Below are 16,368 nucleotides of genomic sequence, written 5' to 3' on the forward strand. Positions count from 1 at the left end.
GGAGGGGCAGGGAGAGAGGGAGACACGGAATCCTGAGCAGGCTCCATCCTCAGTGCAGAGCCCGACCCAGGGCTCGATCTCACGACCGTGAGATCATGAACTGAGCCGAAATCAAGAGCCTGATGTTTAACCAACTGAGCCACCCAGATGCCCCTAGTGTATTGTATTCTTAACCCCATTTGCTTTTTGTTACTTCTGTAATAATTTCCCTTTAGTTCCCATTAATATTTAGTAAAGTTTTTTTTAATGCCAGCACTTTCAGCTAAGCTGAGCTGAGCTAAACTAAGGGAATGATAACACTAAAGCCTCCTGTTCACTGAACACCTGCTCTGAGCCAAACTCTACGCTGGATGCTTTACATACATAAAGATTGGATATGATCCACTGACCCAGCCAAGCAGTTATCTCCAAACACTTCCTTGAATCAGAGCAGAACTCTCCTGGGACTAATATAAGGAGTCCTTAAGATGAATATAAAATCAAGAAGAAAAGAATTGAAGTCACATATAGAACCAGCCCTCCCCACCTAGAAAACCTTCTTGAACTAATCTCTACTAAGACCTCGTGGGTTTCTCTGCTGTATTTTGAGAGAGGCTAATTTGGTGTAGACATGGGATTCTACTCCAGTATTAGAATTTCATTTCTCTGGATTAAACATTGCCCTACTCCCATATATATATTTTTAAATATGCACATATTCCTAGAAAAGGGGCCCCACAAACCATTCGTTCTTTAGTGTAAACAAGTCAAAGCCATGAAAGACAAAGCAGGGATGAGGGATGGTTCCAGATCAAGGGAAACTAGAAAACTAAATGCCATATGTGATTCTGGATTGGATCCCCGATCAGAAACAGTGAATAATTATAAAGGGTATTATTGAAACAGTTGGAACAATATTGAATATAAAATATTCAGGAAGACTACTGTATCATGTTAAGTTTCCTGAATTTGATAATGGTATTGCAGTTGTGTAAGGGACCGTCGCTGCTAACAGAAGTTATGTGCTGAAGTATTTATGGGTGATATTTTCTAGGTCATGATATCTGCAACGTACTCTCAAATGGTTAACAAAACATAACAACTTAAAAATTTTTTTAATAATAATAGTATGTATGCACAGAGAGAAAGATAAAGCAAATGTGGCAGTTAAAAATTGATGAATCTGGGTGAAGGGTATATGGGCGTATGTTATACCAGTCTTCAAACTCATCGGTATGTTTGAAATGTTTCAAAATGAAGAGTGGAGGGAAGTACATGTTCCTGAGAACCTTCTTTCCCTCTTGCTAAGATTTAGTCCTATCCTCCAGCCTCCTACAAGAGAACACCATGTACCATAACCCCCTTACTATCTTTACAGATGTATTTCTAACACCCTAGATCACCGAGTTGATCCGCATATACATTTTCTAGTTTTTTTGGGTAAGGCTGATACAAGTTATTGTGTCGTTCTCACTATATGCCAGGTTCAACGTTTTTTTTTGGTTTCTTGTTTTTTTTGGCTTATTAACTTCTGAGTGAAAGACATATCCTTCGGGAACCATTAAATAAGGTTTTCATTGTTCTGTGATAACAGCACTTACTGAACGTGTTTCTTCTCTTGGGCCAACGTTTGCTCATGGTGTGTTTTCTTCCTGCCTGTTCCCCAGAGATAAGGGGCAACCCCCACCTGCTGATCAAGTACCACAGTGGGTTCTTCGTGGATGGAAAGTTCCTGTGCTGCCAGCAGAGCTGCAAAGCGGCCCCAGGATGTACCCTCTGGGAAGCATGTAATGTGACCCTTTTGTTGGGCTGGACCCGGGGCGGACGCTGCCCCGTTAGGCAAACCTGCCAAATTCCATAACAGCTCACCAAGTTCGGGAAAACAAGATGTGCCACATTGGTTGACATCATGAAAATCCAGCCTCAAAAAATGCTAGCGGGCAGATGAAGCCCAGTTCTAGAGTCGATTGAGTCATGTTCACTAAAATAATAACAATATTAACATCTGGCATTCTTTCATGAGAAAGGTTTTTTTTTTTAATTGGAATCATGAATCCATCAAGCTGTTTATTTCCTCCCATAATTCTTCCCGGTTTAACATAAACACCAAATGGGTAGAATGTGGTGAACATATCACCATGGTTCATAACCCTAAAATAATAAATCAGAAAAACCACCATTCTGTAAAAAAAATATGTCAAAGGATAAAATGTGACTAACACTTTTAATCACCATAGATACCAAAGTGATGGACAACCTAATTTTAAAAGGCATATTTAAAGGATTGGCCATTTCTGTACGTGTTTATTGGTTTCTTAATAACGTCACAGAAGGTAGTGAAGGGTTTGCCTTAAGTGCAATCAGATTCTGTCCAGAGTTATATTCCTAAGAAAATCTGCCTGAGACTTTATCTGGGGACAGAAATGAAAGCCCACCCAGTGGCTTTGAAGGGTTAACAGAGGGAAGGAATTAGGTTGTTTTCTGCTTGTGCTCTATAGGGTCCCCTTCCATCTCCAGGATACTTACATGAGGCAGTCCCACGTATTTTAGACGTGTATCACTGTTTAGCAATATTAAGTTGCAAATAAATTAAAAAGGAGAACTTATTCTGGGAGCGGTTTTACCAGCCTGGGCAAAATATGCGAGGATTCCACCTTTAACGAATTGAATGAGATCAGCGGTGTGATCCCACTTCATGAACTGTAAGACACACAGGGACATGAGCTATTATTCAACTTCACTCCATCACGGTATTCACCCGTGACAGTCACATTGATGGCGTTACTAGTAATTTGGCAACAAAATCAATGAATAAATGTTCATTGTGTTTTCCATCTTAATTAGACTACACAATGAACATTTATTAATCTTAAGTTTACCACGTTGACCTTTATACTCACCAATTATAGTGATTTAATGAACTATATAGAAATTGTTGTCTATGGATCCTCCCTCCACTGTAAGGGACTAAGGAATAATGTTTCCTTACAGCATTAATTATCTCCTGCACTTATTCTGTTCAAGATCTGGCATCATTACCCAGGAGGCCAGATTCTAGCTCTGACCTTACCACCCTAACTCCCTGGGAAGAAGCGGGGGAAAAAGGCCAGAGAGAGCACTGCCTTGGGATTATCTTCCTAGGCTCTGCCTGGATGGCATCTGCCATGCATTCTGGGTGCCACAGGCTCTTTGCCAGCCTCTGAAGAAAACTACAGAATTTGCGGGTGCTGTGGCCCATGAGCAGCTATGATATTGTCTATTTGCCCAAGTAGAACTTCCTGCCTTGGCCTTCGCTGCTGAGTTACAGGGCAGCCCCTGGGTACAGTTACTTGGAAGGAAACAGTTGAGAGTCTTTGCTTCCTTCTGTCTCCAAAATGCCCTAGACCACTCCTTTCCTGGGGCACATGGCCTATAAGTAAGTTTACCATGCGCCCCAGTTTGTTTGCATCAGTCTCCTTCTGCAGCTGGGGACCTGGCATAATTATTAAAAGCTACCGATCCCCGCAAGGAATGTTCCAGCTTGGTTAGTACACCACACGGCCACTGTACTTACAAGGCACCTGACGGCTTCACCCTCATGGCTGGGCATCTACCCACAGGTGCAAGTGGAAAGAGAAACCAACAACTACCATAAGAAATGAAAAAAAAAGCATAGGATAGGTTTGTTCACTCATAAATCAGCTACTTACAAGCATCTTGTATGCGTTACTCCAAGAGGAATCAGACATGGATTCTGACCCCAAGCCTCATAGGTATTACCCAATGAGATTAGACATCTGTACTTCAAATACAGGGTGGAAATGAGATATAAATTAACAGTTTAAAGGATTGAGAGGAATTTGAATTTTTTATCTGTTTGGGGAGAATACTGATCACCAGAGGCGGAGGAGTGGTGTTCGAGTTGGGTGTTACACGGGAAAGTAACAACATCACTCCAAAGGGTGCGTCTGAATTCATTTCATCTGAAGCACTGATCACATAAGCTAGTTCATTCTTTTCATTCATGACACTGGGTGCTTGCTTTGTTTAAAGTTCCTTCTGATACGACTTGGCTTTGCTTTTCAGATGCTGATCTGCACGTCACAACCCATGAAGAGAAACACAGAGCTCCCACCTTCCCAGACAGAGTGGTAAGTCAATATTAAAAAAAAAAAATGTTTGCATAGTCAGGATATATTACATAAACCATGAGTTGCCAGATTCAAGAGTGGAAAATGTGGGCCTCATTCAGACTGCTCAGCAAAGAGAGGGAAACCGTGAGTTATCACCAAGAGCAATGGCAGTATCAAATGATACTGTTGTAGTTCATGCCTTTTCTAACCTATAAGCACATAAGAGTCACCAAACAATGGGTGCAAGCAGGAGAAGTCCTTAAGATGGCATCACATGTAACAGGCAGCTGTTGCTTACCGCCATGCCTCCCCCAGCACCCGCATGGCCAAGTCGGCCTCACGTGAATATTCTAGAGAAGGAATGGGCACAAGCAGAAACTAACCTAAGTCTTTCCCTCCATTATCCCTTCAAAGCCACTCAGTGTGCTTTTTTTCTCTGTCTCTGAACAGAATCTCCAGGAGATGCCACAGTTTTCTGGTCACTCTCCTTTGAAATAAAGTTTCCCAATGACTCGTAGTCATGGGAAGAACCTCTAAATTGTCCCATCCGATGTTATAATCCTACCACTCCAAACATCACTCTGAGTGACAACTCCTCCCCTTCACATGGCTCAGATGGAAGCCTGCTTCGGGTGAGGGTCATGAAGAAGCTGACATTTCTGACTCTTTCACAGTTGGGCCCCAGGAAGAGGGGGTCTAATGAAAAACAGTCATACGTGGCTGATCCCATCATGACTCGGTAGGGGTGGCTTCTGGGTGAGACAGTTTTCCAGTGCTGATTCTTTAGCCTCTGGGCAACTTGTGTGGGTTTGCCGCGAGAGCGCAGATCCAAATGTAGTTTTATGACAGAGGGAATGTCTTCACCTTTAGCTCTTGGGTTTCTGGTCCTCACATTTTGCTGAGCCAATTCACCCATCTCAGGAAGAGTTCCTTTCAAGATGGCTCCCAGCCAACCCTCTCCCCAGGGTGGACTTGGCCTCCAGGGAAACAAACAAAACCTGGACTTTTCTGGTTAGGACCACAGTCTGTGGCTCCCTCTCACACGACAGGCTGCTGCTCTGCTTTTGCTCTGCCTTCCTGGGTTTGTAGCCTTCGCTCCTGCTTTTCGGCTTCGACACCAGGCAGGTGTCAGCCTCCTCACATGCCAGAGGACACATAAAGTGGCCTCCCGATGATCCTCTGGAAGCCGTCCTCAAAGTAAAGGAGGGTCTCTACCCATCCATCAGCTCTCTGGTGTCTTGGGTACTTATTTTCAGCGGTACACATTCACACACACTTCTCCCTTTCCGAGTCAAAACCATATAATTTTTGTGAACCAACATGCGGGACAAAAAGAAATCCACTACTGGAGTAGGTTAAATCTTGTCAATTGCTTCTAAAGGAAGCACAGCCATGCTGAAGCCTTGATGGTGGACCCCCGGCATCCAGAACTGTGAGAGAACAAATTTCCGTTGTTTTAATCCACTAGATGCGTACCGATTTGTTATGGCAGCCTAAGGAAACTAATACAGTTATGAACGCTTGAGGGTTTTATTGTTACCGGCAACATTGCTATTTTGGTTTGGGTCCATGCTCTAGTCCTGAAGCTTGGAATTTATGGCCTTGTAAAACACCTACCAGCAATGTCCAGAATAAGCAAACCTACAGGGACAAGAGGTTGAGAGGAGTGGGGCCGGGACAGAAATGGGGAGAGGCCGCTAATGTGCACAGGGGCCCCACAGGAGTGCCAGCAAGGTGCTTGGACCGGATTGTGGTGGTGGTTGCCCGACTTGACAAATTTACTGAAAGTCACTGAATTCTACCCTTATAAAAGGTAAATTTTATGGTATGCAAATTCTAATCCAATACAATTTATTTGAAACAAATCTAAGAGCTGGGGATAATTTAGGAGCCAGAAACCACTGCATCTAATCTCTGGCCAGGAATTGTTTGGGAAATGTGCTGAAGATTATCAGGCCGGCACATCAGTGGTCAAGGGTTTCTAAGTCTGTTTTGATTGTAAGTTGCCCTAAGGGATCAGGGATCAGAGCGAGTATCGTGAAAAGCATGTTTTCCTTTGTTTCGTTTTTATCAGAACATTCAGGAGAGAACTTACTTTGCGGAGCTGAGGAAATTAAAAATCCACCTTCTAGCCGGTCTGTTCAGATTTCCGTTTAGGGAACTTTCCACTGCATTTATCTCTGGGCAGAACCACGGCATAGCTCATAAACAGCGGTGTCCTGCATAACTAAAATTTCCAGGATGTCGATCCCTGAAAAAAAAAAAAGTAAAAATACAAGTATGAAAAATTAAATTGAGAGCTTATACATTGTTCTGTGAAGTTTTAACTGAAATATAACATGCACTTAGAAAAGTATACAAGTCCTACGTGTTTAGCTTGATGCCTTTTCACAAACGGAACCCATCTGCGTAACTCTCACTCAAATTAAGGAACAGCACGTCACAGAACCCCAGGGGTGCCATCATGTTCCTTTTTGGTCACTCCATCCCCCTGAGAGTAATCACTAGCTTGATTTATAACTTCATAGATTACTTGCTTGGTTTTGACCTTTATATAAATGGAATCTGAAAGCATAGAGCCATTTATTATCTGTCTTATGACTTTAGGGTATGGTTGTAGTCGATTCTCGTTGCTGTATACAATTCTACTGTGTGAGGACACCACCGTGGTAGTTTCATAGCTGCTGTAACAAATTACCCCAAATTTTGTGACTTAAAGCAATACGAATGTATTCTCTTGAAGTGCCGAAGGTCAGAAATCTAAAATAAAATGGGCCCACACGGCTGTATTCCTTCTAGAGGCTTTAGGGGGAAAAAATTTATCTCCTTGCCTTTTCCAGCTTCTTTTCCGGCTTCTAGAGGCGACCTACATTCTCGGTTTCTGGCCCTCTCCTCCATCTTCAGGGCCAGAAGGGTAGCATCTTCTGCTTAGTATAAAATATGTTTATTCTTTTACCCTTTTAATGGGCATTTCGGTTCTTTCCGGGTTTTATCTAATTGGGATAATTCTGCTGTGAACATTCTTTTACATGTCTTTTGATTTCAATGTTGGGTGTGCATATAGACTTTCTGGATCATAGGGTATGTGCACGCCCAGCTTTAGATCTTGCAGACAGCTCTTCAGTGTGGTTATGCACCCCAACCAGTAAAGCGTGAACGTTCCAGTTGCTCTGTCCGTATCTTTGCCAATTCTTAGTATCGGCCTTTTCTTTCTTTTCTCTTTTTTTTTCTTTTCCTTTTCTTTCTTATTCTTTCCTTCCTTCCTTTCATCGTTTCCTTTCTTTTCTTTCTTGCCCTCCTTCTTTCCTTTTTAAGAGCTGATATACTTGGCCTGTTACTTCCCAGTGCACAAATCTGTGCCTCACTCTGATATATTAAAATCTCTTCTCCTCCAAAGCTGAAGATTCCTCGAGCAGTTCCTATTTTCAAAATGAATGAACCATCTTCAAGTACCACTGTCGCCCAGTATGACAGTGACTCCAAGAAAAACTATGGCTCCCAGCTAAACGTCAATTTGCAGCATATTCCAAGAGAAGACTGCCCTGACTGGTGGCAAGTAAGAAAACTGAAAAGGTAAACTTAAGCTTTTCGTGCAGCTGCCCGCATGTAGGGTAGAGGTTACCTCGCTGCCTTGGATCCCAGCCTCAAAACTGTCCATGTAGGCCTTGGCTGTGCTAGGGCTGTCCTCTCAGGAAACGCTCAGTGCTTGAGCCGGGAGCCTGGGCCAGCGGCAGCCCCACTGGGACAGAACAGCATAGACTTTCCATTTAGATGATCTCAACTGTGAGCTAAGCAACACTTGTGCATTTTATTCCCACCTCTTTCTCTCCCCCTTTCCCCCTGATAACCTTATGTGCCAGAACTCGGAATCTTTAAAATATATCCTTTACGTGAGACCATGTAGGGTGGGCTAACTTTTGTAATGTGCTTACAAATGACAAGTAACACTCCCGGCGAGGCTTCGGCTGCCCTCTCAGGATGTACACCACCACCTCTCCTGACAGGACTGGCCTTCTCGTGTTTTTGGTTTTTTTGTTTTTGTTTTTTTTAATTTTTCACATTTTGAGAGAGAGAGCGTACATGCGTGGGAACGGGGGAGGTGCAGAGAAAGAGAGAGAATCCTAAGCAGGCTCCATGCTGTCAGCGCAGAGCCCCATGAGGGGCTCAATCTCATGACCCTGAGATCATGACCTGAGCCGAAATCAAGAGTCGGACGCTTAGCTGACTGAGCCACCCAGGTGCCCCGGGTCTTCTCACGTTTCTAAGCCAAAAGATGCCACCTAAAGGCAGAATTAAAACTGCCTCGAAAGGCAGCACCTAAACTGCATCCTGCCAGGGACCAAAGCAGCCCCATCCGTGCTGCTCAGTAAAGACCGAACTGAATCGCAAGACGACAACAGAGAACGGGTCAAGGAGCACAACATCTCTCTGACTCCCCGGGGCCTCTCCTTTCTTTGTTTTCTCCCTCGGGCTCTGATTCTTTTATTCTTTCCATCCTCATCATTTTTATCTAAAGCAAATGCCTCACTGTACCCACGATACAGTCCTGGGCCACAGAGAACTTGGAAGAATGTGAGGGAATTCCTGTAGTTGCTTTTGGTTTAGCAAGTTGTGGTACCTCTCGTTTCAAAGTGGAGCTAGAATCCCGGTGTGTTAATCTACACCGGCTGCCTGAGGGGACGTGTTACATTTATTTGCCCACAACCCAGTGTTCCTGTGGAAGGAGACCATCCATAGACGCAGATCCTAGCAGACTGGGTGTCACGTCAACTTTGTGCCAGGTCCCCTCGCTGCCGGAAGCCCCGGGGATTTGCCGAGGAAGGCGTGCGGCAAAAGCGATCAGTATTCAAATGAGCAGTCAGCACCACTGAGTCACAGGAGCTTGGCAGGGCCCCCAACTCCTGGATGGCCAGATCCTACCTTTATTGAAAATATCGACATGTCATTCAGCATGGATTTTTTTTGCATGAATTTTTATTTAAAAAATATTTCATGAAAACACAATTTATCTTGACTGCTGAGTTTTTCTGACACCCCCCAAGATGTAGTCCTGACCTTGGATTTTTCCCTAGAACTTGAGAAAGCTAGTTATCTGAACAAAGAATTGATTAATCACTTCTTTGTGTGAGTAGCATTACATCGGTGAGTGAATGATGATAATTGCTAAAAGGTCTTCATGGAGACTGAATTTTTAAATGCAGCCATGATTCTCAGCTCATGTAAGTAGATAATACTTTTTATCAATTATCCTCACTCGAAGTGCTTTTTAATTTTTTCTGAGTAGTAACATAATGCATGCTTTCATGAATTGCAGAATATCCAGCATACATTGCTCTAGAATGTTCCGTAGGAACATGTTACTGTGTATAGAGAATTACTTCAGATCTTGGACATTTTTTCCTATTTAAATACATGAGGATACACTCAAGTCTTAATTTGAAAAAAATATTGAATGGTGATAAAACATAACCTACATTTTACCATCTTGGTCATTTTTAAGTGTGCAGTTCAGAGGTGCTAGGTACATTCTCACTGTTGTGCAACCTACCCGATTATTTTGAATGTCTGTGTAGTGCTCTATTATACAGATAAACCTAAGAGATACACTATCAATGGACATTCTCCGCGTGTTCTTAAAAACAAAATCAAAGCTAAATAAATTGCTTAGCGCTTTAAAATAAGCTTTGTGGGGCACGTGCTTGGCTGAGTCAGTAGAGCACACGACTCTTGATCTCAGCGTTGTGAATTAAGTCCCACATTGGGCACGGAGCCTACTTAAAAAATAATAAAGTAAAATAAGAGTTGTCTTATGAAGAGATGGAAATAAAAAAGCCACGCTAGTGAGCAAAGCTCTTTGGAAGACAGAGAGGGAGGCATTCCAGTGTTGTGGTTTTGAAAAAGAGCCTGAGATCTGAAGGCAAGCAGGAAATAGGTCCCACATTCCAAACAAACCAGCCTCTAGACTTGGAGAGGTAGGCACTTCCTCATGCTCTGCTTAACGCCCAAGACGAAGAGGGAAAATGATGCACGGCAGAGGGTGATGAAGATCCTGCGGGAGCACGTGTGTCCACGTGGAGTTAGAAGTTCAGTATTTTCAAGGCTTTTAATTGCAATCGCAACAGCCAAGAGGAAAATTACATTTTAAAATATATACGGGACCGAATGCTTGCATAGCTGTAAGAAAACCAGGGCAAACCCACCCGAGATGATTTATGAATCCAACTTTTCTACTAACAGTTGCCTTTTGTTTAGGAACACTGTCAAACTACTGCTGGTTACTGGGTTCCCCACAATGACAAAAATGTGAAAATGACTCATTAGCTTAAATTCCCAAACCAAGTGAAATGGACAGGCCAAAATGTTAAATGAAGCTAGAAGATATCTAACACAACTATTTGTGTCATTTAACATGTATAAATAAACATAAATTTACGAAACGTATCTTTTGTCGTAGCAGTGAAGATTTCGCATGTGGCAACCAGAGGGAAAGGACTGTCGTAAATCACAGCACCTCAAAGATGTCATGGTAAATCAAATTCAGATATTCCTTTACACCTAGGATTTGCTTCCATTTGCAGGAAAACTAAGCACATTTGCAGTCATTTTGCAGCTAGACTTCATGTTTAAGGTAAATGCAAACCAAAAAAATCCACATACTTTGCCCCTCTGAAACCTTAAGTTGGTCTGAGCCGATGGCTCATGGGTTACACTTCTCCTCGCACTGATATGTCCTGTCCGTTGGTCGTGATATCCACTGGTGTTAGCATGAACAGTGGAATACGTGGCTCGGGCATCTCTAGGAGGAAAAACCACCTAGAGTTGAGTAACTCTTCTCTAAGAATTGCTCTCCACACAACCCAGATGCTTTTTTTAATGTTATACTACAGCTGTCACTGAAGGCATTCATCTATTTCATGAGCCTGCTCTTCAAAAGAGTCAAACAAACCCACATTCCTGGGGGCCTCCCGTATCAAAGAGCCATTTTCTCATTAAACTGTGCATGAGCTCAACTTTTGAGTGGTTCTCTCTTCGCTTTGCAGATACCTCCCCAGGTACAAAGAGGGAACCCTAAGGGTCTAAATTTTATTTATGGGGTGAAATCAGGGAGGGATTTGATATTGCACTGCTAGGTGATTGCATTATTTCTTGGTGGGTTTTTTGCATTCATGTTGTTTCCTCTCTTCCTAAGGGGATTCCCCGAGTCAAGTTCATCTGAAGAAGAGGAAAACCTGGATGACTATGAGTGAGTTTTGAAAGTCCTCTGTATTCCTCTAAAACTAACATAGATGTTTCTATTCTATTCTTCCCCAAAGGCATTAAAGCAGATGGCTGGGACTTGCTCAGGAGGCTGTATTTACAAGGGTAAACTCATGTGAGGTTCTGGGCCATTTATCTGGATGACAGGTGATAATGAACTAGATTGTTACTAAGGGAAATATTTTTCCTCAATCTGGATCATCTAACCTAGCTATACATATTCATTGGATTTATCGTATACCTGGAGTTCCCTTCATTTCACTTTGTCTTCGTAGATACAAGATATGACATTTAGACAGAGAAACAGTGCACTATTGAATATTGTACCTGGGGCGCCTGGGTGGCTCAGTTGTATAAGCATCTGACTTCAGCTCATGTCATGATCTCCGGTTCGTGGGTTTGAGCCCTGTGTCAGGCTCTGTGCTGACAGCTCAGAGCCTGGAGCCTGTTTCAGATTCTGTGTCTCCCCCTCTTTCTGCCCCTCCCCTGCTCATGCTCGCTCGCTCTCTCTCTCTCTCTCTCTCTCTCTCTCTCTCTCTCTGAAAAATAAACATTAAAAAAAATATTGCACCTGGATATCAGGCACAAACCAGACTCTTCTGGGCAAATACAAATGTGTGATCACCCCAACTATACTGAGACAGGTTGGCCTGAGGGGCCGTTAGGATCCTTTCCAACATCTAAGACTGAATCCTTCTACAACTAGGGACAAATAAGTCCCCTGAACTTTATTTAAAATTGGCATTAAGGAGAGGCAGGAGTGATAGGACAGACTGCGTCTCTTAGACACCTACTACCCAATGGCGGCTAAGTTGCTCGAACACCAGGATTATACTGTTTTTAGTTCTGTCTTTGTATGAGTGCTGTCACTGATGTATTGCCTCTAGGTACAGTGAGAGGTTTTATGAAGTACATGTCACTGTTTCGACTCTTTGTCTTACCTCCAACCCAGCCTGGCCCTAGCCATCCATGCCACGTTAGGGAAGACAGGCTGTATGCCTTAAACCTTTTTACCACCTTCTGGCTGGTGGCCTTTTTACCACCTTCTGGCTCCCCTTTATCTCCACCTTCTTCCCCAACATCCACCCTCAGGAAAGCCTCTGATGGAACAATTCAAACTAAGTGAGAAACACCAGCACAAAAATTATCCAAAGATGGGAATGCATGCTGGTGCAGCCACTCTGGAAAACAGTAGGGAGGTTCCTCAAAAAATTAAAAATAGAACTACCCTATGACCCAGCAATGGCACTACTAGGCATGTATCCATGGGATACAGGGGTGCTGTTTCGAAGAGACACATGCACCCCCATGTTTCTAGCAGCACTATCAGCAATAGCCAAAGTAGGGAAAGAGCCCAAATGTCCATTGATGGATGAATGCATAAAGAAGATGGGGTATATATACACAATGGAATATTACTCGGTGATCAAAAAGAATGAAACCTTGCCATTTGCAACTATGTGGATGGAACTGGAGGCTATTATGCTAAGTGAAATTAGTCAGAGAAAGACAAAAATCCTAGGACTTCACTCATATGAGGACTTTAAGAGACAAAACAGATGAACATAAGGGAAGGAAAACAAAAATAATATAAAAACAGGAAGGGGGACAAAACAGAAGAGACTCATGGAGAACAAACTGAGGGTTACTGGAGGGGGTGTGGGAGGGGGGATGGGCTAAACGGGTAAGGGGCATTAAGGAATCTACTTCTGAAATCATTGTTGCACTATATGCTAACTAATTTGGATGTAAATTAAAAAAAATTAAATAAAAAAAAAAAGAGACCCAGGGGCCCCTGGCTTTCTTAGTCAGTTGAAAAACAAACAAACAACAACAAAAAATATCCAAAGATAATAGCACTTTGACAGATGACAACCAAAGGGAGTGACCTTCTAACTGTGGGTTTTAGACGTTAGCATTTCGATGAAGTGGAAGTCTTCCTTTGCTTTGGAAAGTCCTGATCTGACCATAAAGATAGTCTCTATCTGCATCATTTCTAAATTCAAATGGTACGTGAGAGGTGTGCATTGGGGAATCCATCAGGAAAGACCTGCCCTCTTCAAAGTCAAAGACACGCCGCAGGGAAATCAGATCCAGAAGGCTGTGTGATCTGGGGCTCAGCCCCTTGCACTGTGCTTGGTGCCCCCAGCTTCTCCCTCTATCAGTGGCCCTGAAGCATTTGTTTTGTGGCCAGAACTTCATGAGCAATTCTAATCTGTTCTACTGAAGGCTGAGTCACCGAGGTTTAGATGGAATGTCACACCTCAGGGCAAGGCCTAAGCCTCTGCTGCTCTGACACTGACATACTGAAATCTTTTTTAAAAACAGAGTCAGACCCCAGCAAAATGACGACACAGGCAGAGTGTACATGCGTGTATGGGGGGGAGGGGCTTATTCACAATCTTACCTTGCTTCTCCAGGCTTCCCTCCTTATTCCTGACCATCTCTGTCTTCTATCTCCCATGGGAATGTATCCTCAATCATGTTCCCTGAGGAGTCTCTTGGTTAGCTGTGATTAGCTTAAAATATTAAGTAATAAAATGATCGGTTAATATCTCAAGTTTTATTTTTTTTTTTTAATTTTTTTTTTCAATGTTTATTTATTTTTGGGACAGAGAGAGACAGAGCATGAACGGGGGAGGGGCAGAGAGAGAGGGAGACACAGAATCGGAAACAGGCTCCAGGCTCCGAGCCATCAGCCCAGAGCCTGACGCGGGGCTCGAACTCACGGACCGCAAGATCGTGACCTGGCTGAAGTCGGACGCTTAACCGACTGCGCCACCCAGGCGCCCCTCAAGTTTTAATTATATAGTATCTATAAAGGTAGAATTAGAAGAGCCTTGTTTTTTAGAAGAGACTTTTAAACTTCTCAAATTCAACCCTCGTCCTAATCTTACAAATGGGTAATTCCAAGGTCAAAAAAGGCTAAGTGGCTTGTCCAAAGCCGTACAACTACTTATTAGGAAGTTATGTCTAGAACCCAGAACTCCAAGCTGGCTGATGGCTCTTGCCACTTCATTAGCCTGCCCACCAGCTGACACTTCCATCCCCCGCCCCCCACAGCACACCCTCACCCTCAGGCATTTCCTCCCTCCTCGGGTGTTATCTTCTAGCCAGAGGGTCCTTGTGAGCCCCAAACCCATGCCCCCTCCCACCTCACACCCTGGTCGCTTCCCTAGTATGACATTTTTGCCAAGGCCAAAAGACTACAGACATCATTGATCCCACGTGAGAAACAACTCTGTGGACTGTTGAGCTCTCCACACAAAGTAAGACGTGATGCTCTTGGCTAACTCAGTGAAACAGGCAGTATTTAAAGATTACACCCGGCTATCCCACATCATCTTTTTCTCGGGTGGCTATAACTCTTACTGTCTTAATATAACCACAGGGGCTTATGTATTGCTATCCTTCAAATAAAAAAGATTTGTGAGAAAAGCATTTGCTTTGAAAATGGATGCTATAAAGGGTGCTTCTATCAGATTATTACAAGAAAAATATAGGGTTGAGGGGCTGCCTGCGTGGCTCAGTTGGTTAAGCATCTGACTCTTCGTTTCGGCCCAGATCATGACCTCACGGTTCCCGGGATCGAGCCCCAAGTTGGGCTCTGCACTGACAGCACAGAGCCTGCTTGGGATTCTCTGTCTCCTCTCTCTCTGCCCCCCCTCCGCTCACTTGCGTGCTCTCTCTCTCTCTCGCTCTCTCTCTCAAAATAAATAAATATTTTTAAAAATGTAAAAGAAAAACATACAGTTCAAAGACAGGAACTTTCATCTTTGGCAACCCCAGCTTTCCCAGTGGGATATTCTTCATCGGTCTAATCTCTGGCTCTCGCTCAAAACAGCGAAACACAGAACTTAGGGACCAGCTAGGAGGCCAACGGTTCGTCAGCGCCAGCCCGTGTGAAAATACAGACATGCGGGCCCCACCCCACAAGCATCGTTAGGTGGTGGAGACTCCGGAATCTGGATTTTTGAAAAGCTCCTCAGGTGATTCTCTGGAGCAGTCACGTTGGGAAGTCCCCGAGGGAGGCCGACACCTCCTTTGACCCGCCAGAAGGTGGGGTCATCAGCGATGCAGTCAAAAACCACTGACTCTCAAATACGCAATTCTTTCTCGTTGCAGCTGGTTTGCAGGTAACATCTCCAGGTCACAGTCTGAGCAGTTACTGAGACAAAAGGTAAACAGTCGAGTTTTTACAGTAGCCTCTAAGACTCTCTCCCGCTGGGCCCGGGGGGGGGGGGGGGTGGGGGTGGGGAACGCGCTTCTCATAGAAAGCGGGGGGCTAACCATACAGTCACGTCATCACGGGGTCCGCCCCCTGGGGTACCGGGCCCTTGCCATTTAGCCGCTTCCTCTGCTTCCAGTATCGGTGGTTTGAAACCAGATTGGCCATTTCTCAGCCTTCTGTGAGGCCCGCAGTCCTGAGGCAGGTCTGGCTTGGGGCCGCTCAGCTACCCGCATGTAGCCAGTGGATGGACGGGGAAGGGGCGGTCAACGGGGTGCCACAGTCCTGCTCTGCATGGCTAACGTGGGCTTCCTCACAGCGTGGTGGTGGTGATCTCAAGGAGGTGGCAGGAGAGGAGGGCCCCGTAGTTCACCACAAGCACTTGCTGAGTTTGTGCTTTGGGCACGCTTGCGAATGCCCTGCTAGCCAGAGCAGGTCACGTGGCCCGGCCCCAGCCTCCCTGCGGGAGGGGCTACACAGGGCCACAGTCGGGGGCATGATTTACTGGGGGGCCATCTCTGGAACCGTCTGGCCCAACGCTGACCCTGCTCATTAGCACCTAAACCAGAGTACAACAGATGTAATAGGGAATAAATCTCCCTGGTTTTGTTACTCAAGGCATGAAATCACCAGGAGCAAACTCTTGCCCTGCAAAAATGACGCCTTGATACAGTTCAACCTAATAAAGCACACCAGTGATGTCTCTGAGGGGGACTAGCGAGAACATGGTGGCCTCACCGCCTAACTCGGGATCCCATCACATTCACAGGCTATTATCTGCTCTTTCTGAAT

General features: G+C 44.3%; 1 protein-coding gene across 2 annotated transcripts in view; it reads left to right on the forward strand.

Annotated features, from left to right (window-relative positions):
• Positions 1 to 16,368, forward strand: part of BMX (BMX non-receptor tyrosine kinase) — a 52,978-nt gene that overhangs the window by 12,439 nt on the left and 24,171 nt on the right. The window contains exons 5-10 of one of the 2 annotated variants that reach the window (XM_043569921.1): positions 1,647 to 1,766; positions 4,045 to 4,109; positions 7,489 to 7,664; positions 10,546 to 10,617; positions 11,281 to 11,334; positions 15,474 to 15,528. In XM_043569921.1, the coding sequence (XP_043425856.1) occupies positions 1,647 to 1,766; positions 4,045 to 4,109; positions 7,489 to 7,664; positions 10,546 to 10,617; positions 11,281 to 11,334; positions 15,474 to 15,528 (542 nt within the window). The remainder of the gene's footprint in view (positions 1 to 1,646; positions 1,767 to 4,044; positions 4,110 to 7,488; positions 7,665 to 10,545; positions 10,618 to 11,280; positions 11,335 to 15,473; positions 15,529 to 16,368) is intronic. The other variant, XM_043569922.1, reaches the window with a different exon arrangement.

The sequence above is a fragment of the Prionailurus bengalensis genome, chromosome X (assembly GCF_016509475.1).
Source record: "Prionailurus bengalensis isolate Pbe53 chromosome X, Fcat_Pben_1.1_paternal_pri, whole genome shotgun sequence".
Classification (NCBI taxonomy): Eukaryota; Metazoa; Chordata; class Mammalia; order Carnivora; family Felidae; genus Prionailurus; species Prionailurus bengalensis.